General features: G+C 39.7%; 1 protein-coding gene across 1 annotated transcript; it reads left to right on the forward strand.

The window, feature by feature from the left end:
• Positions 1–19575: 19575 nt before the first annotated feature.
• NEK2 (NIMA related kinase 2) lies at positions 19576–27450 on the forward strand. The gene is given in 10 exon segments (XM_018085374.3): positions 19576–19647; positions 19649–19672; positions 19845–20062; positions 21149–21386; positions 22072–22154; positions 22398–22524; positions 23321–23540; positions 24508–24562; positions 24645–24715; positions 27170–27450. Coding segments are annotated over 10 exon segments (1335 nt in total). The 3' UTR covers positions 27397–27450.
• The last annotated feature ends 242 nt before the right edge of the window (positions 27451–27692 follow it).

Genomic DNA, 27692 nt, shown 5'->3' on the forward strand with positions numbered 1-27692 from the left:
GGTTTTGTAATGTGTCCTGTCGTGATTGGGCTTGCATTGATTTTTAATTATGATTTGTATAAAAATAATTAAAAATTCATTCTTACATAATTTTAAAGCATTGTGCTTTTGTGAAGGGGCTAGATGTTGTTAATCCAAAATACTTTATTGAGCACCTCAATCTTTCAGAATCAGGATACAAGATAGCACATAGACTTTCTTCCTAGAAAGAACAGGGTATTTCAATTTTTTAAAAAAGGAAAATGAAAACAAACCCACTCCATGTTTCTTTGAAATGGGAACCTATGTTCTTAGATCCCTGCTGTCAGTATATGCCTCAAAGATGAAGCTGAGTGTCAGTTCCTCCAGGCCTGGTCCTGTGATGATGTTCTTAGGGCTAAATTAATGACCAAGCACTGAGGTACTTGCAGGAGCCTTGGGCAGGTGTTTCCGTGAGGAGTGAGAGTTGACTTACATGCTTATGTAAAATAAATGTTCTCTGTATGGAAAGTCTCTGCACTGAGATTTGCTTACTCTCTTTCCTGCCTTGTGTGCTGACAGCTGGTAATTAAATCAAACATCAAAGATGGTGTCTCCTCTTTGCCAGGAAGACATTTGCATTGCTGAAAAACTGGAGGCAGACAAAAGCAAATCAGTGGGAAAGTCAAAACAACTTTTTACATCCTGAGAGATGGGAAAGGGGACACATAGCTTATAAGGGATCATTAAATCACATTCAGAAAGGGATGGGGATAGAAAACCAGCTTGTTTCTTCCACCTGGGATCTCTCCATAACTACAACCTAGCCTGGAACTTGCAACCCACACTAGGTTAAGTGGGTAAGCCCAGCATCTACAGTTTGTCAGCTTAATATCTGCCTTTGAAAGTCTCCAGGATTGGGTTCAGAAAAATAAAGTGTGACTGTTTCTCCTGTCCTTACAAACCTTTATAAATTTTTCCACTTTTCACACTTTCTATCACTGTTTTTATCCCTGCCTGAGCAAAGTCACATATATTTTTAGGATGACTGGATCTCATGAGGGCACCATCTCCTTGGATAGGTGATTCAAAAAACTGGCACACTCTGGTAGGTGCCTGTATTCCAGTACATTTTCCAGGGAGGTGAAAAGATAGTGAAGTGCACCCCACTATGCTACATGAGCTGGTTGCATTGTTTGCAATACAATCATTGGTGTGGACAAAATGTTTTCTGGTGATTAATTTTAGCTGAGAATGTGACATTAGTGTCAGAAGTTAACTTGGGTGTGATTTAAATTGTGCTGGTTTCAGTCAAGTAAATCCCCATGGTACTAAAAACTGGGTGATTTAACTTTTGTATTGCTGTTTCATGCCCAGGATCCTGTTTTAGGTTGAAAACAAGAAGTTTAAGAGCACGTGGAAAAACTGAAGTTTAATGTAAGGGATAAAATTATGGTTTCAGCTGTGCATAAGGCTTTAGGCTGCTCACTGGCTATTGTTTATTCTTTGTAGTCCAAAGAGTTGTCACAAACATAATTGCACAGGCCATCCTGTCTTGACTTTGGGCAAAGCCCACTGTTTCCTTAAGATGATAAATCTCTGCTAAAAACATCCCAAATGCAAAACCCTTCCGGAAATTATCTGCCACAGCTAGAGAGAAACTTGCTATTTCTCTCCAATTTTCATTTCAAGGTTGGAGAACATTTCTTAAAAAGCATCTTGTAGCCACCAGCTGCACCTGGATTGCTCAGTACCCTCTGTGTGAATAGTGCAGCCTGACAGTATTACCTGGCCTGTTGTGGTTCGGCAGAGGCTCAGCTACCTCAGTCCTTCAGGACACTTCCAAATTGCATCACCAGGGGAAGTTTCCAGTACCGAAATGTTAAGAGTACTTCATCCCCTCCAAAAGGAGATATATAAATAAGAGGATTATTGCATCTGTGCTGAGATTTTTGGACCTGACTTGTTTGTTACATAAGATCTTTCAAACTGGTTGCTGGCATTAGTTTTCTCTGGTGATGTAGCAGGTTACTAATTATATTACATTCGCCTGATCTCTGGTAGATTTGTTAAACTGACTAACAGCCACATTTACGATTTAGGCCTGGGCTTCTGGGGCATTGGTTTAGCATCAGTACCACTTGTTGTGCTGTGCTGGCCTGTTCCAAAAAGGAATTCCTCAGACCGGTGGCTGCAGGATCATGAGCTGCTGCTCTCAGTGACTGAGAGATTTTACAATAAATGTTTCAGCTAAATAGCCAGTGAGATGCTGCTCTCTTATCAGCCTTACTTTCTCATTGCCCACATGTTGTCCTAGAGCTGGGGAAGAGCTCTGCTGACAGCATTCCCTCTGGATTTTCAGCTGAGTAATGGCTCACACTTAAGCCTCACACGAGGAGAAAGCTCCCTTGCTTATCTCAGGACTGCACCGGTAAAACACAGAAAGTAAAGAGGTGGAAAGGTGCTTCAAGGTCATGTCACAGACCTACCAGAAAGACTTAGAAAGCTATTTAGAGATTGCAATTTGCTTTAACATTTACATAAAAGTGGAAAGAAAAGGCTATAAGTGCATGTGTGGCAAAATGAAAAAGAAGAATGGCATTTACAGCTGCTTAAAGTGAAGAGTAAACATGATGTGAGAGATGGATTGCATTTTTGCACTGTACTGGAAAGTCTGTTCTTCCAGCTTTATAAAACATTAATTCTTATGTTTTTATTGTAAGTCATTCAGGTAGTAGAAGAAGCATTAGTTTTGTATAGAGCAAATGTTAGGACTAGCAAATGTGTTGAGCTTTAATTCCTGTTTTCTGTTGTATAATGGCCTTTTTTCAACAAAAGATGTATCAGGGAGGGAGTGAATTTCCAAGTAAATGCCCAAGGCTGAAGCTGGGCCAGCTGATTGCCTCACTTGGGTGAGATGCCCAGGGCTAGAGTACTGTTCAAGCACAATCTCTCAAACCAAGTCACCTCTACATCACTGGGCAATGTTTAAAACACAGTCTGCAATCAGCTCCTGGTGCTGTGTGCAGTCTGTGACAAGCAGGCTCTGAAGCTGCCCATTCATAACAGTGCCTCTCCTCTCTGCAGTACTGGCTCCCCCCAGGTTCCCCAATGGATGGGGAGCACTGAGCTCTTAATTCACTTTCCTTATCTGATTTATCTGTGGCAGATGCAGAGCCTACTACTGCACCTCTCAGTTTCTCTGCCAGTGGTGACCACTACATTAAAAACTGTAGATTGGCGGTTTGCCTTCAGACATTCCATTCAGAGTGTGGCATATTGATTTGAACAAGCCCTGAGTTCAGTCTGTGTTTACACATCAGGCCAAGAACCAAAGCAGCAGGGAGCGGACTAATAGTGCTCTTTATATCTCACTGCACTGCTCCAAGGAGTTTCCAAATAGAGCTAGGAGAGTAGAAGAAAAGTTCAATAAAACAAAAATACACTTCAGGACAAGGATCTGGTGAGCTCATCACTGAAGATGAAGTTATGGGCTGAGTACTCAGTATTTGCCTTGAGGGGGGTTGATTGGCCATTCAGAAGAATTAAATGCCCCACTCTGCCCTCTTCTGAACCGTTCCTTGTTACCGAACCCATAGTAATTGCATCACAATTTGTATCTTCCTACCTTTTATTCTTTTCTAATATAAGTACCTTATTTCTAGTTTGTTCTCTCTGAAAATCTGAAAAAAATAATTACTTGACTAAAGCAGGTAATTTGAATGTTAGAGTTAGGAAGCAGCTTTGTAGAAATAGTCATAGTATCAGTAAGGTTGGAAAAGACCTTATCTACTTATGTACAAGCTTGCAGTGGTTTAGTTAAACTGGCTCGTGCATGTGCAAGGACACTTATTTAGCTTCCAGTGTTCCTCTTAAGTCTCCAAATGCACTAGTTGTAGTGTTGTAAGCAGTCCTATGAACTGATGCTGCTGTGTAGCTCTGTGTGTAGACCAATTTCTCCCTTTTCTCTCCTAAATCCATTGCTGCAGAAGAAGCACCCCGAGTTAAGAGTTTTTATAATGGTGAAATAGCCTGCTCTGACAAACTATATCGAGCTTTGAAACAAATTAGCATAATCAAACATAGATGATCTCATTCTTACTTTTAGGAAGAATGAGAACAATGCCTTAAGAAACCAGGCCACCTGCTCCTTGGATCCATTTTCATGGGGGTGTCTGTTCACATCTCTGATGCAATGTGTTAACAGGAACATTGATCCCTCTGAGCATATGCCTCTTGTCCTTGCTGACTAATGTACACTAATAGATACTGTGGGTGATGCATGGTTATGTAATTGTGCTTGTGCTGCAGACATTGAACCTCCCGTGACATAACAGATCCTGTATTAAAGACAGAAGCAGCTTTATCCTAAGTATTATTGCTAATGTGAATGGACCTAAACATGAGCAGATGCACTGCTACTACATGCAATGTCAGGCAATAATTTTCATTTTAAAAAGTGTGTCTTGTTTAATTTCTTCATAGAGAAAAAATGGATCTTTGGGTTCTAAAGATTTTGTAGTTTAACATCATAGACATTAGTGGTGTATAGAGTTTGTATTAGATATCTGTTAGATTAAGCTACATATTTTGCCCTTGACTGCTGAGACCTCAATTATTCAACCCTTCTGGTTATTATAAAAGGGGTCAGGTCCTCTGATGTCTACTAATTAAAATTAAGAACTAAAATGTTCCAAATTTGTCTGAAACCTCAAAACATATTTAGTATTCCAGCAGAGAGAAAGAGATTAAAAATGTGAAAAGGAGGGAGGAAAAGAAAATTAATGTCCCAATTCATCAGAGTGCTATTGATTTTGACACTGGAATGTTGGAAGCCATTTCAATACTTTAAACAACACATGAGGTCTTGTGGTCAGTCCACTGGACTGGCTTTGGCAAAGACTTTAAAGCTGTGCCCCTCTGGCCTACCAAGTGACTTTGCCTCCCTGTGCTTTTGTGTTCTGCGCTGAATAACAGTGACAAAAGCCTTATGGCCACCCAAACCAAAACCAGCAATTTTCTGCTAGCACAGTATGCTGAATTAGCTTGTGGAGGGATCAAACAAATGCCAGATTCTGTGATTCTGTCTACAGTGCAACTACAGAGGTTAGGTAACGGGGTCAGTGTTTCCTGCTGGATGTGACCAATATGACTTTTGCCTCAGAATCAGAGGACCAACACCTCCATTTCAAATGAAGTTTAAACTGGAGTCCCACACCTTGTGGTATATCTTCTGGGCTTCCTCTTTTCTTCTTGGATGTCCCATGCAACCATGAACTGTGTCCTCAGATCCTCTAGACACAGATACCTTATTTTCACTCAAAATTACAATTTATCTTACTTTGATTGTCACTCCAGTACACCACTACTATTCAAACAATGAATATTAGAGGACATTGCTATTTTTCACAAGCAGTTGAATCATAGACAGCTAAAGCAGCAATCTTCATCTGAATCTTTCATTTTAAAAATGAAACCTTTCATTGGAGCGGACTAAGCTGTCTGTGTGAGCCAACAGGAGACAGGATTGATTGATATCACAGGGACTGTGCAGAAGTCAGTGATCTGTCCCACTGAGAAGCACAGAGCAAGTGGTCATGCCATTATTGAAGATACTGAGCTAGAGCTGACAGTTTGGAGCAGTGCAGGCCAGCACATCTTAAGCAGAAGAATTCAGAGACAATCCTTGTAAATTAGGAGTCACATAATTGTATGGTATGTTTTTCCATTGAAGACGTTAGGAAAGGTCTCTTGGGAAAAGAAATGTATTTTACTAGACTTAATTAAAAAAAAGACACTGTCACTTCACACAATCTTGCCTGAGTCATATTCATGTAGTTTCAATGATCTATAGAAAGTTAAAAATCCATTTTTAGGTTTTTTTTTTCCACACTATATGGCAGCAAAGCGAGCAACAAGGTGCAGCAGGTGTGCTGCACCTATGAAGAAGTTTAACATGTAAGGAGGTGATTGAAAGGCCATTTCTACTAGAGACATTAATGTAAGAGAAAGAAGAAATTTTGGGGTTAGTATCCCCAAAAGTTCCTATTAAAAGTCTAACATCACATCCATTTAAATTTTACCCTTGCTCCTTTGCTTCTGAGGTGAGTCCTTGGCCACATCCAACTGGACACACTAGCTTAGCACTTAACCTCCATAAACAACATTTTGCATTGACTGAATTAATTGAGATGAATAACATCCATACTGTTCTGGCACTTTCACAGTAGCACTACTCCCTTATGGTGTATGTACAGCTGTAGGCCTTCCTGAGTGTTGCTGTTGGCTTAGGTAAAAGCACATTCAGATAAAAAAACTGAACTTACCTGTGACCTTCCTGTCAGTGCTAATGTTGTAAGCACAAATGCATGTCACTATAATTCTCCTAGAGAGGAAAATGTATTAAAATAACTATTTGGATTATCTGCAGTTAGCCAGGCCAAAGAACAGGCTTCTCCTATTTTTACCTACACTTCTTTTGTCAGCCTGTGACTTAATGAAATACTGATCTTAAGACTGAAAAGCTAGATTCAATTGTAAAAAGGACAGCTTTAGAATTAGGGTCAATATTTTATATTTTCAAGGCATTGGAAATGTAGTTTATTGATATATGACATTTTTCTTTGTGAAATTTATAGACAAAATTATGGTCTCTATCCACTCCATTATATTAGCAATTTGCAATAAGGTATGCTATAGGAATGTTGAATTATCGCCAAACCAAGAGGTTTGAAAATTGAGAATGGTTATATTAAGATACAATATTATTAAATCCCTATCTAGAACATGAAAAAAGATTCAACCCTGTCATGACAACATAGGGAAATTATCTTTAAAACATGAAAACACCTTTAGCTTATTGTATTGCATTTTATTGCCATAAAACAGAAGGTTGTCTGGGAGTCTTGATATTGATTTTCCAACCCACATTGGGGTTGCGAGAAACATCCCCAGTTTCCCAAGGAGAGAAGACTTTTGTGGTTAATCCATCTGTTCTTACCCTGACCTATAGCTTCCAGGCCTATTGGCCATCCTCAGCTATATTTAAATCTTGCAGAAGTCTCAAGTGTGACCCTAAGAGGGTTTTTTACTGAAAAAATGATAGCTGCATGGAGGACAGACTTCCCATCTTAAGTGACCCCCCTGAGAAAAAAGTAGGCAGAATATAGGTATTTTATATAATCTGGTCAGCTGGTGGATGGCTGCAATGTGTGCTGTGCCTGCCCAGTGGGCATTGCAGGGAATAGGCAGCAGAGCTACTGTTATGGGCAGGAAGCAAAGTTTAGGAGCTCAAAAGCTCAAATCTGTAGGAATCCATAGAACAGCTCAAGAGGATTTATCTTCTACATTTCTTTCAGGAATAATTCTTGGCTTGTGCCATAAATTATTACAGGATAAATGTATGAGAATATTAACAATGGAAGCATCTCATTCTTCTATGCTGCACCTCATCAAAAGATCAAAATCTTGATTACTACCTGTGTCCTGAGAAGCTGGTAGCAGAGCTCATTTAATTCCAGAGAAACAGAAGTGACACACAGCCTCTATGCCTGACTTGCCTGTGGCCACACAGGAAAACCATCAGGGAGGGTTTGAGTAAAAACAAGCCTCCCTGTTTGTAACAGCAGCATGTGGATAACTGATGTTCCTGTTGTCCATGTTTAAATGAAAGGAAGGAGTTACTCATAAATGGAGCTTGCTGAATGTGTTCTGGTTGAGCCTACTGAAATAATTGCTACCTGAACTTGGCAACCGTGTTGCTTATTAGGTTAGAGCAAGAAGGCAATAATACTGTTACTCCTGTAGAAGTTACATTTACAGAAGCCCCCTGGAATCATCTTGTTTCCTGAATCTTTCCAAGTATAACACTCAAACTGATTTTTTTACATGACGCCTTTTTATTATAGTTGCTGTAATACAGGGCTAGTTGCTAAAATAAGCCTACACTAGTTATTCAGAGTGAAGTTAGAGATGAGGCACCTATTGACTTGAATGGAGCTGAGACTTCCTGTTCAGACCTTGGTAGAATGTTAAGTTCTGATTTTACAAATTCAGCTGCTAAGACATTGAAAGCTAAGGAAATTTCTTTCATCAGCTGGATAGGAACCTGTCCATGTTTTTTTTGTAAAAATATAAATAACCCTGAAATGTTTTCTGAGCTAAAAGGAAGCTATCAGGGCAATGAGTTAGGAGCAGATCAGACCAAACCCTGTTCTCCCCAACCCTTTTACCTGGCTCTGCCTTGCTTGCAATGCTTGTGCTTGCAGATCTTGGCACTTTTGCCGTGTTTGGGTTCCTTCAGTGGCCGGCTCCAGCACCTGTCTTTAGCTTGGTTCTGCACAGAAAGGACACAAACTCATTATGTACAGCAGGTTGGGATCAAGGAGAGGCTGTGCCTGTGACACTGGCAGTGAGCCTCAAGCAGCTCCATGCTGTGCCTTCTGTGGGTAAGTGTACAAGGCTGAGTGGAATGCAGTTCTCTGCTGAGTAGGGATATCTGGCATGGCAGGAGCCAGGCTCACGCAAGGAAGGTTGAATCACTTTTCATTTTAAAAAGGGGAAGAGAAGTCAAAGGGAAGTGAAGGTGTTTTGAGTGTGGTATAAAGAGACTGCTGCTCAGTTTTCTGCACCCTAGGCCATTCATTATTTCAGGACTTTGCCCTCATTCTCAGGGTTGCAAGACCTAAATTACTGTGTGTGTTTTAATACATCAAATCATCGTAGATCCATTCTGATACTGTGTGGTGATTGTAGCCAGTCAGGTCTGGTTTTTTGATTATGTTGGTCTCAGTGCTATTCATTCTGCATTGATACCTATGTTAGAAGAAAAGGAATTGTGTATATTTCAAATTTAACCTTCACTGCTTTTTCTAGCTATGTACACAAAATGCATCCTTTTACCACCAGTTTGTTTTGGGCATTTTAAGCAGAAATAGAATTGTTAAGAAAATAAAAAGTATTATTGCTTAGATATCTCGTGATTTGAGCAAGGTATCTGACCACAAGGTCTCCAAAAATCCATCCCAGCCAAAATTAGTCTATGATTCTACACCTGACTCCTGTTTAGAAGGATTGCTACTTCCCGTGGACCTGTGTGTGAATGCACTTTGTAGCCCCATGCTGCTGGGGCTGTTTTCTGTCTCCAAGCTGGAGTATCCAAAGAAGCCAAGTCCCAGGTTGCTGCTGTGCCTAGACAGCAGTGTATACATGTATGCATTGTATGTGTTGGGTTATCCACTGCTCAGAGATTCCTTGTAACACCAAAAACTTGAAGGGAGGATGTGGGGAGGGGTGTGAAATGAGGACAGGATGATAATGTTCATAGCAGAAATACCTTACAGTAATAGTTGTCAACTCCATTAATGTCAAATTAATTCTGAATTGTTGCCCATCATACACTGTTTAGCTTGAGGGAAGTGAAATGGTGGCTTTGCTTCCATGGCAGAAATGAGAGTAGCTCAGCCCTCTGAGGAGCCTGGCAGAGTGGCAAAGGAAATGTCAAATATCATCTGGTCAAAGAGCATTTTTAAAGTCCTCCAAGGAATAGTCCTTGCTCTATACACTTTATCTCCACCAGATATATGAAACAGAGGGAACTTTGCATTTAGGAAGTATCAACTTTCAGACGAAGTTTGGATGTTTGGAGTTGAGGCTACATTTGGACTGAGCCAATGTAATTTGGTTTTACAGAACAAATCTGCACCTCCAAGCAGCTATACTTATGATTTGAGAGTAGCAAAGATCAGTGGATGAGACAACAGACTGAAATTCAGCATTAGCAGGCTTGATTTCTGGGTAAACAATTAACTGGGCATGTGACAACAGGCAGCTCCATGGTATTAACAGCACTCCTTCTCTAATCCAGCACAATGAGAATCAGTGCAGCAGACCTTTTAGTCCAAACTAACTGTCTCAGTATTTGCACCCTTAGGCAATATCTTGACATGTGTTTACGCACTCCGATAAATGAGATTGCATGACTATCTATGGGCATTAATTATCTGAATAATTGAAAGAATATCTATTTAGATGCCTAGTTAGAATTAAAATGCCCAAAGAAGTTTGTTTCTACCTTTGTAGTGCACATATAGTGTCTAGAGAAAGGAAAGATAAGCATGTGCTGAAAACAAAGGAAACTGATCCCTCAGTGGACCTTAGTCACTTATTCCCTGGATGCCTTTCTATCAAGTTGCTGGTATGCCTAAGTTTTGTTTCCTTCTCTCACTTGAAGACCTACAGGAGGTAGGTCTTTGGACCCCCAGCCTACCAGACTGAGATTTGATCAACAAACATTGAAGGAGACACTGGGAAGGTGCAGCACAAGTTTTGCCTCTGTGAGCCAGGTAGAGTTCTTGAGAAAAATAGTAATGGTACTGAAAGAGTTTAATATGATGGTCTTGTCTAGAAAGCACAATGAAGCTGAGTGCTACCAGACCTGTACATTAATGCCAGAACTATCTTAGATGTATGGAGGGGGAGATAATGATTAGGCCTTCTGATCTATTATGTTACCGATGAGAATGCTGCTGGTACTGAGAGAATTAAATGTTTCAGAGTCATATGCTTGAGTTGATTACACAAAACCTGGATTATTCTCTGGGGTCAAACAACTGCTGTTGTTGCTTAAGGCTTCACAGATTAATGGTCGTTGTACATCTTGCAAAGTTACCTTTAAATTGCAGTCAAAAAGGAACTTAGAAATCGCGATGACAGTCTGCACTAATTACTCTGTTTGTGTGGGTGCAAGTAGGTGCAAATATTTTGCTGCATATACATTCTATATGCCTGGCTAAAAATAGAGCAGGACCCTCAGCAGGTACTGGTGAGAAAACAGGTAATGGGAACCCAGGTGTAACTGGTAGGGTAACCTCAAGGAGAGAGCAACCCCTGTCGTAAACTCACCTGGCACGGAGTTTACAGACTACGGATTTTGCTCTCTCCCTGGCCTCATCGCGGTGGCTGTGTGGCTCCCTGTGGCCAGAAGGAGAATCGCTTTTTCTGTGGAGAGCAACCCCAGGCGAAGATTTTATTTGCAGGGTCACTTTGACATAATTCTAGGAGGTGGCATTGTAACTTTTGACTGTTAAATGCTTCAGTCTTATCCATATAAAGCTTTGAAGCATGACTAATTAACATAATAATCACCTCTCGAAGAGAACACATTAACTCCTCGAACTCTCAAGATTAAAAGATCAGAGAGAAGGTTGGAAGATGCTGACAAATTGAATTAGCAGCTTCTCAGTATGGCAGACAGTAAGGAACTTCATGCACTCGTGTGCTAAGGGACGAACACCATGCCCCAGAGACCGAGGCAAAGCTGCTGTTTTCTCTGGGATTACACCATGTAGGTACTTCTCTGAAGACAAAAGGGAATGAGCTTTGGAAAACTCTGGAGCCCTGTATTTACTCAAAGTAATATTCTGTGAATCAAATGATCTAATTAACTAAACATGCATTTGACCACAAAAAAATGTTGTTATTTTTAGCTGACCTTGCAAACCTGCATCAGGGTTGCATCCTTTTCTCCCTGAAACTCTGCATCTATTTTCTAAAATATCTCCCTGTTCTTTCTGATTTAAATCATCAGTAATCTGTATGGCTGCTCTTGAATTTTGATACTCAGAGCCTGTAATGTCTCTTCATCCTTTTTAATGATGAGATAAGCTGCTAACAGAAGTAATCAGGTTCTTTAAAATTGTACCTAAGAATGCAAGTACAAGTAAAGTTTTCTTTCTCTTTGCGAGTAGAAAAAGAGAGAGCAGTTACAGATCAATGCGACCCATAAAATTACATTCCAATTTGGATTTTTATTACGGATTTCCAGGCTTCAAGCTAAGTTCAAGATGATACTGAAATCACCAAAATGGAAACAAATAAAATAGTCTCTGATTCTAAGTTTCAGCCTTTCCAAAACTGAATGAGGTCTTGTAGAAATCAGATTTCACATTCAGAAAGAGAAGGTTTCTGTGGATTTAGGTATCTGTCTGTCGCATACCACAATAATTGCTGCCATCCTAATTTTGCAGACTTGGGGACTGTGGACTGCCTGAGGTGTCAGCAGCCACTACTCTTAACTGTCTCTTTTGTACTGTAGCCACTCACAATAAATTGCCCTACTGTGTAGCACCACTGCAACATTTTGTCCCACTCTCTCTTTCCAGAAGGATGGTAGTAATCTGGAAGAAAAAAATACACCAGTAAAGGCTGCACAGATGGTTCTGTAACAGCTGATAGGTAGCTGCAGTTGCTGATAAGTATTTTGGAGGTGACAGATAGCAAGGGCAATGAAGAATTACCAACAGCATTTAAAAGGACTCTGACAGGCCACAAAATAATCCTGATGAAATACTTAAAAATTTTTCCAGCACTAAAACTTCTTAAATGGGAGTAAATTCCCCCAAAGACAGGGACATCTCTCTCTCTCTCTCTTTTGTTTTTTTTTTTTTTTTTAGTAGAAGTCTCCTAAGTATCTTGCACAAACCTTGTAGGAAAGAGCTTGGGTTGTAACAGTAACCACAGCTCCAATCTAGTTGACTTTTGATGGAGTGCCAGTCATCAGTACCAACGGCAGAAGGGGCTTACTATGGAGGCTGTTTGACACAGTAGGTAGATCTACAAGGAAAAGCCTTGGCAGGCATGAGGCCAAGGACATCAGCTAGTGACTCTGTTCATATCCAGCTTGGAGACCAGAACTGTGGCCCACTAGCTGAGAATGGTGTCCAAGGCATCATGCCACGCACAGCCAGGGCTCAGGAGCCTGTGGCTGCCTGGAGTCCTCTGGGAAGGTTGTTACACAACCATGGTTTGAGGCTGAAGACCTCACCTCTGCTGTGCTACCATGTTTAAAATCTCAGCCATGCATCTCTCCCATTTTCTGTTGCAACGCATGTCAACAGAAGCAGGAGAGAGGCTGTGTGCCACCTGGACTTGCTAAACAGCCAGACTATCCCAAATTATTGGATGTATGATTAGAGAGTTGTCATGAAAGATCAAGAACCCCTTAGATCTTGGGTACATGTGAAAAAAAAGGAGTTTGTATAACTTAAACATGAGAACCTACAGCCCTATTAACATCATTTGGAGGGACATTCTCTTGGACTTGACACACCCAAGACTATGGCCTTCTCCATAATCCCAGCAGGTTGACAGGGTGATTGTCACATTGAAGGGCATGAGGTTTCTAAACACAAGGGCATCCTTTAAGAACAAAAGGAGTATGGTTGCCCTACCTCTGGAAACCTGACATTCAGCAGAGGTTTTTAAGGCAGTTGGGCCTTTCAGCAGCAGAAGATATCTATACAGCCAACATCTTTTACAAAGACATTTCACCAGCTTGGAGGCTTTCATGGTGGGCCTTGGGGTCTTTCAGGTGGGTGAGTCATTCCATCAACTTTTGTCTGTCCCCAGATGAAATTCATTCCTCCCCTGAAAAAGTCTCTAAACTCTGAGACAACATTAAGGAGTGGGAGCAAAACACAGGCTAGCCACTTTTCCTGTTTCCCACTCATCCTCAGCAGTGGGTTTAGCACAACATGTTGTCAACTGGTATGGCAACCAGACATGATTCTGAGATAATACTCTCTCAAATGTTAAGCAGTGAGTGACAAGGACTGATGTTGGTTTAGGATGCTGTCTTAGGATCTTGTCCTCACTTGAAATTCACAGTCATTCCTGATGCATTTAGCTTCTTTAGACAGCTCTGCTCTTTTTGTAAGTGCTCTCACTTTGTTTGAGGGTCCACTCCATCCACAGATAATTGAAGCATAGCCATCTGCCATCTGTGACTGAATTATATCCCTATTGGACATTTTACTTAAGCACTCTGAGGTGCCTCTAGTTTCTGTTAGTGTAGTCCAGCTTTTCCAGGAAAGGCTGACAAAAGATATTTTTATTTGGATATAAAACTGCCCTGTTTTGCAGTGACTTTTTTCCCCTGTGTTCTGTCACAGGGCTGAGGGAAAATAACCAAACTGAATAGGTAATCCCCTGGAAGGTGATATCAGTCCTGAGTAGAGATCTTTCATGCAGCAGGTTCTTCCTCTGGTCACAGGTATTTCCAGGTAGCATTTGACATTTTCTGTTGTTGGATTTGCCAAGTGCCAAAATAACTCCCCTCTGAACATGACAGGAACAGCTTCACTGACCTGGAAAATCACGATCTGTTTCTTCTCTTCCCCTTGGAAAATTAGCCTTGAACTTCCCATGCTGCCACCAGCAGCCAAGTCTCACTGTTTGGCAAGTTGTGGTGGGTAACATGAATCATAGTGCTATGGCCTTAGTGCTGAGCCTGCTTAATGCCTATGGCTATATAGAAACTGCAAAAGTTCTCCAGTCCATGATCCCAGGTGTCTTTAGTTTTCTCACTGAAGCATTCTGAGCCTGATTTCCCTGTCCTAGCCTCATAGCTTGTCTCTGCAGTGAGCTTAATGTATATCTTGGCAACACATCAGTATCCTGTGAGAGAATAAATCAGGCTGTTGCTACAGGATGGCATTCAGGATCATGGGTGAAGAACAGAAGAGTCAACTACACTGTGAGTATTGGAGAATCCTGCATTAAAGGGCTGTGCTACTCTTAAGAAATGGCCCAACTGATTCCCACTAAAGCAAACAAATTTTTGGTTGCATAAGATACATACATACATGTACATACATACAGAGGTAGATAGGTAGATAGATAGATATGTTAGTAGAGTTCATATGCTCCCCTCTCTGAATGCAAAAATGCATCTTTTCTACTCTCCTTGTTCTCCTCCTCATTAATTCTCCTGCTGTCAACTTTTCGATTTTTTAGTCCTTCATGTAAAAACTTGACCTGCTGTTGAATTTATTTTATGCTGGTTTATGTTTTCCTCTTTTAAATGGTTTGCAAAACCATGGAGGTACAGCTGCTGCAACAAACTCCCTTATTGAAGCTTGCCTTGCTGCACACATTGCTTTTGGACTCTCACTTGGCTTTGAATGCAAACATTACAAAAGATGAAAACTATCATGGTCTTAAGCACTATAATTAATGCTGCTAATTTTTGTTCCTTTGCTGTCCTGTCCGCAGCTGTGTTTTGCAGAATTTCTTCAATGAACATGTTCCTTGTTTCCCTCACAAAGCAATAGAGGAAAAGTAGTGAGAAATGTTACCCTCTGGTACTTTTTAGAGTCTTTCTGTCTAATATGCCACTATTTTTTATGGTTTTGTTAATCCTATGTATGAGTTTTGACATTAAAGTCAGTAACCAGAACAGTAGAAAAAAAATGGTGTCATCTGTGTACAACAATCCTGGGTAAATTTAAAATTTCTGGGCATGGACCAAATGAGCGAAAGTGGGGAAAAAAACCCCAATGTGCATAAAGACATGTAAGCACAAATGCAATTGAATATTAAAGAATTCAAACTACTTATGTGGAGAAAATGAGCTAATATAAAACACATCTCAGTCACTCCAATATTTATAATTCCTCTAGTTGTCATGTAAAAACATTCTTAAAATATCTTACCTTGTTAATATTAAGTTCTCAATTCCTCCTTTTTGCTAGAAGACTTGGGCACATTTCTGAGAACCTGAAGTATGATTTTACATGTCTTTCATCTCTTTGAACAGAAACCTCAAGATTTTTATCAGCTATTTTTCTAATTATTTTTATAAAGAACATATATTTTTCATTATTTATCATCTGTCTGGTTTTATTTTCAATACTTTTCCTATTGAGCTTCTTTAAGGCTTCTGAACCTATGCATTCTCCTCTGATGGGAAAGCAAAAAAGTAGCTGCCAGAAACATAACTGAATTTGCTACAATACTTTACTATACTTTTTTGATATCTATCTGTATAAGTATACTGTGTTGGGCTCCCACAGCAAAGTGCTAGCCATTTATTCTTACCTATTTCCATGTGCAAAAAAAAAAAAATCTTCTTCAGAGAAATATCAAATTGCCTACCATATTATTTATCTTCAGCCTTTAATATTTTGTCAGATAACTAGGCCCTGGAATAAGGGAAAAGGTACTCCTTAGAGCATAAAGGAGAGATGTCACCAAAACTGACAAACTTTGGTGGAGAACTACAGAGCAATTTTTTTTTGTTTAAGTTTTGGGAAATTATATGGGCCATTTGATGTAAAAAAAAAAAAAGCAGAATAAAATATTAGAAGCAATATTATAAGTAGTCTATTGAAAACTATTTGGTGGCTTTCAAAGACCTGAAGTCACTACATGTATTTTCAAGACTAGAAGTCTGAGAGTTGCTCCTGAACTAGAGACCAGAGTTGAAAATAAAATACCCGACAGAAGAGGCCTCCATTTAAAACTCAGTCTATATTTTTTGAATAATTGGTATCTGGGTTCACTTATATGGCCATATGTAAGAGAAAAAAAAAGCTATAACTCTTATAAGTGTGAAAATCAGACAGAAAGAAAATGGAGTGCCTGTTGAAAATTTTAATGACCACTTTTAGAAATGCATTTTTCTCAAAATTAGCCAGCTCTTAAAAATAAGCATAATAAAAAGTAAAACTACTCTGCTGCTGGTTTTTAAAGCATGACATTTTGACATTTCTGTGATTCAAACCAACCTTTCTAAAGAAACTTTCAAGATAGTCCCTAGACAAAACACAGTATTGAAAACCTACCCTATTTCTTTTGAAATATAAATAGAAGGGCTCCCATTGATAACAGTGGGAATGCATGATGACCTTTTGCTAATTTGAAAGTACAGAAGTTTGAAACTGAGATATCTGAAACCAGAAATTAAGCTTAGAGCTGAATAATACATACTGTACTGCTTGTCCTTTTTATTGTATAATGCCATAATTTATTTACTATGCTAATGGTGTATGTGAGGATTTTCTTTTAAGATAATTGAAACCGGTGATGGAAATGAACCCTTTAGATCACCCTGTTCCTCATTAACAACAAAACTAAAATGTCTTTACACTGTATAATTCATTTGCTCATTTTTTCTGTAATGAACAGACATTATCTACAGATAGAAAGCTATAGGATTTTTATAATGGACAGCAGGAGCTTTTGTGCCTCCTGATGATGAAAGTAAAGGTTTAGATTTTTCCAAAGACTAGTAGAAGAATATTACATAAATATTCAGTAATAGCATGACAACTACTCCCCTCAAACCTATTTCAAAGCCTGAAATAAAATTGGGAAATGATTGAGTCCGTGTGGAGATGCACTATGAGGAACTACTCTGTCCTGTTGCTGAACTTCTAGGTCAACAAATACAACTGTTCCCTTTTGCACCTCATTCAGGAAAGGTGTCCCTGCACACGACAGGGGGTTTGGAACTAGATGATCTTTAAAAGTCCCTTCCAACTCAGGTCATTCGACGATTCTATAATTATACAAGTGTGTTACAATTCTTTGCTGAAGAACTAGGAGTTCTTGTTTCAGTCACAGCCACTTCCACATGGAGAGAGATTAAATTGAATCCAGAACTGCACCCTGGCATCACTCCAGAATTATCATAAATGATGCTAGAAAATACACTACATGCTTCTTAAAATTTCTATAATATCATTAGTATATTGAGATGTTATTCAGTGCCATTTAATGTAACCGTAGTATTTACTGGCTCAATGTTAGGATATGAACCCACATATTTTTGTTTTCAAATTTTGCATTTTAAGCCATTAAAATGCAAATAAGCCCATTATTGGGCTTATTTTCAACAGGAGGTTTGGATATGGTATAACACAGGTGTTCATATGTGGTGTGACAGTATAGCTGCCATAAGTTTTGGAGTTTTTAATGAATGATTTCTTGAAGAATCATGAGGAATTTTCATCACAGGACAATTCTCACAGAACATGCTGAGTTGGAAGGGACCCACAAGGATCATTGAGTCCAAACCTTAGCCCTGCAGAGGACCATCCCCAAGAGTCACACCACATGCCTGATAGTATTGTCCAAACACTTCTCGAACTCTGTCAGGCTTCGTGCTGTGACCATTTCCCTTGGGAGGCTGATCCAGTGCCCAACCACCCTCTGGGTGAAGAACTTTTCTCTGATATCCAACCTCAAACCTTCCCTGACACAACTTCAGGCCATTCCCTCAGGTTCTCTCACTGGTCACAACAGAGAAGAGATCAGTGCCTGCTCCTCCTCTTCCCCTCACAAGGAAGTTGTGACTGCAATAAGTACAGAAGAGATTGATATTTTAAATAGTTTGAGGGTTTTTTAGCACTTCTCAGTATTAAAAAAACTCTGCTAAGATCTTCCAATGTTCTGTTGCTATCTGTTCAATAGAAGTAAGTTTTTCAGGAAGTGTTACTTTAATGGAAAAAAGTGTATTTTCCTGAGGAGCTATGAGGATGTGAGTTATTTATTCATACCTTCAGGCCTGGTGGTTTATCTGATCAGGAAGAAGGGAAGGAAAGAGGAAAAAAAGGGAAAAAAAAGGGAAGAGAAAAAGGGGAAAAAGGGGAAAAGTGAAAAAAGAAAAAAAAGAAAGAAAAAGAAAGAAAAAGGAAAGAGGAGAAAGAAAAGGGGGGAAAGGGAAAAAAGGAAATAAGGGAAAGAAAGGGGAGAAGAGAAAAAAGAAAAAAGAGGAAAAAAGAAAGCAAAAAAGCAAAAGAGAGAAAGAGAAAAAAGAAGAAAAGAGAAAGAAAAAGAGGAAAAAAGAGAAAAAAGAAAAAACAGAAAAAAGGAGAAAAAGGAGAAAAAAGAGAAAATGGAAAAAGAGAAAAGAAAAAGAGAAAAGAAAAAGAAAAAAAAGAAAAAGAAAAAAAGAAAAAGAAAAAAGAAAAAGAAAAAAGAAAAAGAAAAAAGAAAAAGAAAAAGAGAAAATAAAAAAGAAAAAAAGAAAAAGGAAAAAGGAAAAAGAAAAAAGAAAAAAGAAAAAAGAAAAAAGAAAAAAGAAAAAAGAAAAAAGAAAAAAGAAAAAAGAAAAAAGAAAAAAGAAAAAAGGAAAAGGAAAAAGAAAAAAGAAAAAAGAAAAAAGGAAAAGGAAAAAGAAAAAAGAAAAAGAAAAAAGAAAAAAGGAAAAAGGAAAAAGAAAAAAGAAAAAAGGAAAAGGAAAAAGAAAAAAGAAAAAGAAAAAAGGAAAAAGGAAAAAGAAAAAGGAAAAAGAAAAAAGAGAAAGAAAAAAGAAAAGAAAAAAGAAAAAGAAAAAAAGAAAAAGAAAAAAGAAAAAAGAAAAAGAGAAAAAAAAGAAAAAAAGAAAAAAGAAAAAGAGAAAAAGAGAAAAGAATAAAGGAAAAAAAGGAAAAAGAAAAAAGGAAAAGGGAAAAAGAAAGAAAAAAGAAAAAAGAGAAAAAAGGAAAAAGGGGAGGAAAAGGGGAAAAAAGAGGGGGAAAAGCGGTAAAATGGTGTGAGGGGGGCGTGCCGCAGGTGCCCCGCGGGTGGGCCCCGACGGTTCCGCGCAGCTCTCGCGATGCCCTTGGCCCCGCCCACCAGCGGTACGGCGTACCCGCCCGGCCGCCGCGCGCCGTTTACGGCGGCGCAGCCAAGGGGGGCGGGCACGCGCAGCGGCGCGGCAATGGCGGCGGGCGTGCGTTGGAACGCGCGGCGGTGCGGCGGGTCTGCGGGGCGGCGGGGCGGGCCGGCCGAGGGCAGAGCTGGGGCCGAGCGGAGCCCAGCGGGACCGGAACTTGCGCCCTGTCTGTGCTCGCCATGCCCCGCCGCCCCGACGACTACGAGGTGCTGCTCACCATCGGCGCCGGCTCCTACGGGAAGTGCCGCAAGGGGTGCGCGCAAGGCCGACGGCAAGGTGAGGAAGAGGAGGGGCGGCAGCGCGGCTGTGCCGTTGCCGCGGGTCCCAGCCCGGCGCTGCCGCCTCTCCGAGATACGCGAGCGAGCGGCTCTGGAAGCCCCTCTCTCTTCCCCTTTCGAGGCTCTGGCCGGCGTCCCAGCCGCTCCGTAAGGTGTTTCTCCCTCCCCAGATCTTGGTATGGAAGGAGATGGACTATGGCTCGATGACAGAGTCAGAGAAGCAGATGCTCGTTTCGGAGGTGAACCTGCTGAGAGAGCTGCGGCACCCGAACATCGTCCGGTATTACGACCGGATCATCGATAGGAGCAGCACGACCCTGTACATCGTGATGGAGTACTGCGATGGGGGAGACCTGGCGAGCTTGATTGCCAAGTGCTCAAAAGAAAGGCACGTGAAATCTGTTTGTGGCACGCTTGGAATATCTTACACGAGGTGTCTTGGCCAATCCAGAGAGACGGGGAATGCATCTCAACTTCTGAGCAGTTTCGGGTTTAACCCCTTGGACCCAACAACTCTTCTCAAATGTGAAAAGTTTTGTACAAAATTACAGCAGCGTTGGGAATTGTGCTATTGAATGCACCATCAGGCTGGCTGTCAGTGCTGAAATAGTAAAAAAAACCCAAAAGCCGAGGTCTCTTGTGAGGCAGAAGCTGTTGAGGGGTTTCTGGCTATACAGAGGGTTGTAAACATAAAGAGCAAATCCTAGCTCTTGTAGACAGACTGCTTGGTCTGTGGGTTCTGGCTTCCCTGTCAGTAAAACTACCTGGACCCTGTGTTTTATTAAAACACCAAAATATGTGGAAGGGAATAATAATTATGAACAGTGTGAAAAGCTACTTTATGTACTTGCATATAAAGCCTGGGGAGACATCAAGTTGATAAGGCTTCACCTTGGTCTAATTTTAGACTTAGGAGCCTACTTAAGTGTAGTATCAGTTTTCACATTTCATGTTAAAGAAGTACACGACTCCACCTCTGTTACTTTGTGAGAACAGTCTAAAATAGTACCGCAGCTGCCCAGCAACATCAGTGTTTTTATTTCAGGAAGGTTATATTAAAAACCAGCCATTTCTTGGCTCTGTTATTGGATGTTGCTTATTATAAACAGCTGACAATGTACTATTATCTTAAGTGATCAAGGGACTGATACCATCACAAAAGGATCAAATTGATATTTGTGTTGAAAGTAATGAAAATGCTGTGTATATGATAGGCTGTTTGGGCGAGGAAGGAAATGCTACAGGGATTTTGCAACAAAAGTATAAATGTCTTTCAACATAGTTGCAGTAATTTAAAAAAAAAAAAGTCGAGTTTGAAAATAGAATGCATAGATACCTGTTGCTGATAGTGGTTGTTTCAGTGACGTTTTATAAGAGGCGTGTTAGAAAAGTTACAGAACTAAGACTGACAGCAACTACTTGAACTGATGTACGTTCAAAAAATCTGTTTGTTAAAAACATTTTCATCTTCCAGGCATTTCTTGGAAGAAAGCTTTGTTCTCCGAGTATTGACTCAATTAACATTGGCCTTGAAGGAGTGTCACAGACGGAGTGACGGTGCAGTCACTGTGCACCGTGACATAAAACCAGCAAATGTCTTTCTGGATGGCAAACAGAATGTGAAACTTGGAGATTTTGGACTGGCTAGAATATTGCATCATGATACCAGCTTTGCCAAAACATTTGTTGGAACTCCATATTATATGTCTCCAGTAAGACCTCCCTTCTATACCTTATCTTCCCTTTTGCCCCTCCAAGGTGTGTTTTCTACAGTGTTGATTTCAGAGTCCATGAATGTTTGGGATGTTTTAATGAAGACTGACTAGTTTGAAATGCAGGTGACTTTTTTCATAGACTGTATATGTTCTGAACACAAGGTTATTTTACAGTTATTTTCATCTGCTTTCTTCCCCACATAGTCAACTGCCTTCTAATTAAAGTTACTCTTCACTTCAGTTTTGTTTTGTTCTTGGGATATTACAGGTGTTGTAGTATATTGAAAAGGAACAGGGAATCTAGAGAGCTTTTATGTTTTGTAGTGCTAAGGTAAAGAGCTTAAGTTACCTCTTGATGGTAGGATTTTAATTTTTAGCGAAATGAGCAGAAATTACTTATTGCCCTGATATAGTGCATTTCTTGGGGAAAAGATTAATTTTGACTGAAATAGAGTTGTATCAACTAGAGGTTGGTGCAACATGTGAGTCTTCTGCAGTGGAGTACTGCCACAACTTATTAAAATCCTGCTAATATGATTGAATGTGGAGATTAATTAAAATGGAATCTTAGAAGTAACCCCAGTAAGTAATGACTTGATTCAGGTTTGAATAGCAGCTGACTATCCTGCATTAGTGGAACACTGTCTTCTTTAATAAACCTAAGATTGTTCTCTTTCCTTAGGAACAAATGAACCACATGTCATACAATGAAAAATCTGACATTTGGTCTCTAGGATGTCTTCTGTATGAACTATGTGCTCTCTCGTAAGTATGGTAGTGTGATAATGAATATGGAAACATAGTTGTTAATGCAGGTATGATTAAATTTTGTATAGCTGATAGCTTAAAGGTTTCAGGGTCTAGTCTTAGCTTTTTATTTCTGTATTTGTCTTGACATTAGGTAGTGAAAACAAACCCTTGATTGCAGCTTTTTAGTCTGATACTTTTTTTCTGAAAATACATTCTGTGAAACCAGGGGAAGAATCCAGAAAAATTTTTCTTTTTCAGGCCTCCATTTACAGCTTACAACCAAAAGGAACTGGCAGAAAAGATAAGGGAAGGGAAGTTCAGAAGGATACCGTATCGTTACTCAGAGGAGTTGAATGAACTTCTCAAACAGATGCTGAATGTAAAGGTACGAATCAATCACTAATGTTTGCACCTGGAATTTGAACTAACACTGAAATACTAGATTTTCTTCTCAATTATGAAACAAACCAACCTGAAGCACTGGTTGCTATCACCTTGTCACTGGCAGTGTCACTTGTAGGAAAAGGAGGGAGGAGTTGTGCTCTGAGTCGATGTGGGGGGGAAAAAGGGAGCAACTCAAGCTTTATGCCAGGTTCACAGGATGCAAAAAGGCTGCCTCAATATTGGCTTATACAGGATTTCCTAAGAACCTGCTTACTGAGGTGTTATAATTTCAGGGTTAAAATGGTTCTAGTGTGTTTGGAAGTTGGAAGGGGTTGTTTCGTCTTCATTTTGGGTTTTGCTTTATATGGTTAATGTATAGCTTGCTCCCCACTGCTGGCATGAGGGTGTTGAGAAGAATACTGCATGGGTGCTTGTTACAGCTTGTTGTCCCAAGTCTCCAGCAGGTATGGATCCTTCAGGAATCAAGTGACAGGCAGAGATGCAGAGTGGTATCTCCAGAATCTACTGGCAATTGTCTCTGTAGGCTCACCCACCCCATTCAGGCTCTGAAAGGAGTGGGTGCCTGGGCTGGGAGAGACAGACTTGTGGCTCTGGATCTGAAGGCTAGTAACAGACACCTCCCTTAGCTTTTGTCAACTGGTTGTGCTACCCCTTCCTAACTCCATTTTTTTCCAACCTCTTCACTGTATAATACCTCAGCTGATCTTGCTTGGGAATCTCTGGCCTTAATGTTTCTTGGTTACAGATGGAATCTATTGGTAATGTCTTTCCTTTAGGATTATTGCCGACCTTCCGTTGAAGATATTCTGCAGCACCCCTTGATAGCAGACTTGGTGACAGAAGAACAAAAGCAGAATTCTGATAGAAGATGCTGGAGATCGTGGGAGCCAGAGAAGCTGCAGTACTCGGATGCTGCAGTGAATGAGCTGAAACGGAAGGAACAACAATTACAGGAGCGAGAAGAAGCCATTAAAGAGAGAGAACAACGTTTGGAGCGTATGATTTTCTACTTTGGGAAGGGGGGGCAATGGGATTCTGATTCAGTTGGGGGAAGGAAAGGTAGGCAGTTTTCACAATCCTCCTTTTAATGCACTAGGATATTACACTCCTGTATTCAATTCTGGAATTGGGTCTAAAGACCAAAGCAAGAATGCTTGGGGCTTACTCATTCTGTACTAGGTTTTTTTCTTTAAGTTACGAAGATATAATTGGCAGTTTAGATATGGCAGTCTGGTTTGTGAAGATTATTAAACATGAGTGGCAATTAGGAAAGTATACAGAAAAATAGGGTTTGAATATATTGTTCCTCACTGTGCCACGTAGGTTGCTTTTCACCCACTGTGTAAGTTAGCATTGGCTGTACTAACATGTAACCAAGGGTGAACCTGATGTTGGAGAAAAACATCTTTGAGTAAACTGTAAACTGCTTTTATAAAAGCTGCACTCTGCAGGGAGCTTACCTGTGAATCTGTATAGATGGTTGGTCCTCAGGTGCTGCGATTTCCTGCCCACATAAAATGTCTTTGCATAGGCAGTAGGCTCTGCAATACAGTTTTTAACTATATTTATTTTTTTCCTGAGCCTGAATGACATCTGCTGATGTTGTAAACAGTGTGTTTAGTTACAGCTGAATTATAGTATCTGGCATATAAATATTTAAATCTGGTGTCATGTGTGCCATGAGTTAATGTGCAGAATAGAAAGCTGCTCTGGCTTCATTGTTGCAGATATGTCAAAGTTTGGGAACAAAAGCATGCCTGGCATTTCCGCGTACTCATCCAGTGCTTTACTGGTGCATTGATAAAGGTGTATCTACACAGCAGTTACCTTTGTTTAGAGCCATAGAATCAGAAATATGTGTGCAGCTTGCTATTGCTGCTGTCTCTTCCTGCAAGAAAAACCCATCGTGCACAATCACTCTAACATTTTAACACAACATACTATCGCATATTTCTACTTCCAGAGAGAGAACGGGAGCTCTGTGTGCGAGAGAGACTGGCAGAGGACAAACTTGCTAGGTATCTTACTAACCTGTAATTGTCTATATTAGAAACTCTACAATCTGACAACAGAAAGCTTAAATTTCTCTTTCCAAAACAGAGCTGAAAGCCTGATGAGGACCTACAATCTCCACAAGCAGCAGCGGGCGGTAACTTACGCAGATGGTCCAGGTATGCAAATATGCCAGAATGCACTTGCCCAGATAAATGTAGGCTGGTATGACCAGAAGAATGTCCCTGATGCTCAACATCCTGTACATAGTCCCATCAGGGCAACACAAAGCCCAATTATTGCTGCATGGTTGGGAAGAGACTTTTAATTTTCTGCTTTGCAAAAGGACTTCAGGAGTGATGCTCAATCATAGGTCTCTGAGTTACTACTGTTTGCACTGCAGTCTTTTGCTGTTTTGGAAATTAGGTTCTTGTGGCAAGCTAAGGGAAGTGCCTTCTTGTAACCCAAACCTTTCTCAGAGCTGTGCTTATTTTACATGTGGATGTCTTTTTATAGACCTTCGATTTAGTTAATTTTAATAAAATTGTGTGTGTCTAATCAGTTCAACTTTCATTAAACTTCAAAAAACTTCAGTGTGGGAAATATTATTTGTTGCAAGTGACCCAGCTGTGATTGGTGCATCATATAGTCTATAAAGAATGCAAACTGCTATTATAGGAAAAAACCCAGATTTGAAAATGTGCTATAATGCTTCCTACCTCCTTCTAGTCCAGTTGGCTTTACAGTAATATTTGACAACTGACTTTGGCATTGATTGTTCAGTCCTCACTATCATAAGAGGTACTATCATCTGTTCATTGCACCCATCTTTTACTATTAAAAATTATTCAAGTCTCTAAATGCATTTTGAAGTAGTGGTAGGAATAGTGAACAACTAGGTCAGAAGTAGTACTCTAGAACAAAGACAGATGAACACCCTTTAACATGAAGCAACACTCTCTTCCTTTAGTTTGGTCCAGTAAAGCAAGATAAGCATATCCCTGCCTCCAATACAAATAAAACTGAAGTGGATTTTTTTTTTCTAAGTGCATATCACAGCAGGAAAGAGCACAAGTAAAATGCCCCTAGAATTGAGTGGTACTTGAGCTATTTCTAACACTTCTCTCAACTTTGAGAATTCCACTTGTCTCTCAACATACTGTCTGACTTCGATATGTTAAAGAATTTAATTTGAGAATAAACTTGCTTTTGGCTTTTTGATGTTGCATCTAACACTGGATGACTGAAGGCAAATGAGCTTCAGCTCTTGCTTCTGTTCTCTCCTGCATCTCCCACCATTTTACATAATATTTTGACCTTATCAGGAGTTTGTAAGATAGATAAAACTACTTTGGGCAGTTAATACTTCAAGATAGGGCAGAAAAGCAAACATAGTTACTACAAGACTGATCAAATCTTGCAGTATCTGTAGACCACTTGGTTTGCTACTCCTCCAATTCATTCCATGGTGCTCTTGCAATACTGTTTCTGAAATTCTCCCTGTTCTTGTATGAATGGATGAAGTGTTTCTCCAGTAGGGTACCAAGATCACTCGCTTATCTTCAGTTGCTTATGTTACTATATTTTTCACAACTATATTGCCTCTCACACATCTCTTAGATCCCTAATTTCTCCTTGAAGTCTGTTGTGTGGTTTACTTCACAGTAAAATGGAATACCAAAAATTCTGTTTTTTAAGACAGGGACCTAGACGCTATCCTATTTTACAGGGATTTTCTAATTTTTAGGAAATGATTTAATGTTAAAACAGATCTGACTTACTGCTATGAAACTATAAAATGCTAAAATATTCACTGGCTTCTTCAGTTCTTTCTTGCTCTTTTGTACTCATTGCATCCTTGCTGTAGCCTAATAAATTGAAAATTGGGGCTTCAACAGTGTTAAGATTAGAATAGTTAGAATTTTGATTAAATAAAAATAAAAATCACACCTTAAATTGAGTATTGTGAAGTTGGCTCTTATGAGAGGCAACTCAGCTGTTATAAAATAATAGCTTTATATGGTAGTCTTTGTACTCTTGGGTCATTATATCTGCCTTTTGATTGTGGCATGCTATAGGTTGCACTATGAAAATTCTTGTTCCAGAGGCTGCAGTGAAAGTAACTTCTTAATTTTTAATGCACCTGAACTCATTACTCATCAAGTCAGAGCCTAATTTGTACCCCATTGGCTTAGTACAAAGACAGAGTTGGAACAATGTGGGTAATATAGAAAGATCACTGGACAGGTTGGGTCTGTCTCTGCTACAAAGGAAGCACAATTTCTTTTCAGCATCTGAGAGCCTACTTCTCTATTTTCTTTTGGAACTGAATTATGTTACTGTTTCATTTCTGTCCATCAGAAGAAACATCATGTCTTTTCTCCTTGTGTCAACTAATATTCCCTTTGGTGTTGGGATGTGCACCCAAAACCTACTATGGCATATATCCTTCTACCACAATAATTTAAAAGTCTTGTTTTAATTTTTCCTCAAAAAATAGAATTTTTGCTCTTAACTGAAATAAGTTTAATTAGATCACTCAAAGCCGTAGGAAGATGACATGGGCAACAGGGGTAAATTCAATAAATGCTGGAAGGTGCACTAATTCAGTACTTCCTTTTTGATTTCTTTAGATAACCCACTCCTGCTTCCCTTTTCTACAACCAAGAAGAATGTACCCTTTGATGGAAGCGAAGAGAAAGCTGTGTCTCCTAATAATATGGAAAACTATCTGTTTTCTAAAGACAAAAGCTCTGATCTCAAAAAACGTCTGTATGCTGCAAATCTACGAGCTCAAGCACTGTCTGAACTGGAAAAAAACTATCAACTAAAGAGCAGACAAATCTTGGGCATGCGTTGAAACTGTGACAGATCTGTTTGTCTTTTAAAAGATGATTAAATGTATAGGAAGATCCTTGTGCCTCCCTCTTTTAAGCTAGAACCTACTGAAAAATGATTTTAACAGTTTTTGTACAAACTCTTAGTTTGTGACAGGTGGTTTGTGATAAAAACGTAAGATGTTATATTATGAAAATGGGTATTTTATACTAATTGTATTATTAAAGAAAAAGTATTTTGGTCCTCCTGTTTACCCTACATTACTCTTCTGAAAATATAAAGAATGAATATATATATAAATGATTTGTTTAAAATCTG

The sequence above is a fragment of the Manacus vitellinus genome, unplaced genomic scaffold (assembly GCF_001715985.3).
Source record: "Manacus vitellinus isolate BGI_N305 unplaced genomic scaffold, ASM171598v3 scaffold_8_pilon, whole genome shotgun sequence".
Lineage (NCBI taxonomy): Eukaryota > Metazoa > Chordata > Aves > Passeriformes > Pipridae > Manacus > Manacus vitellinus.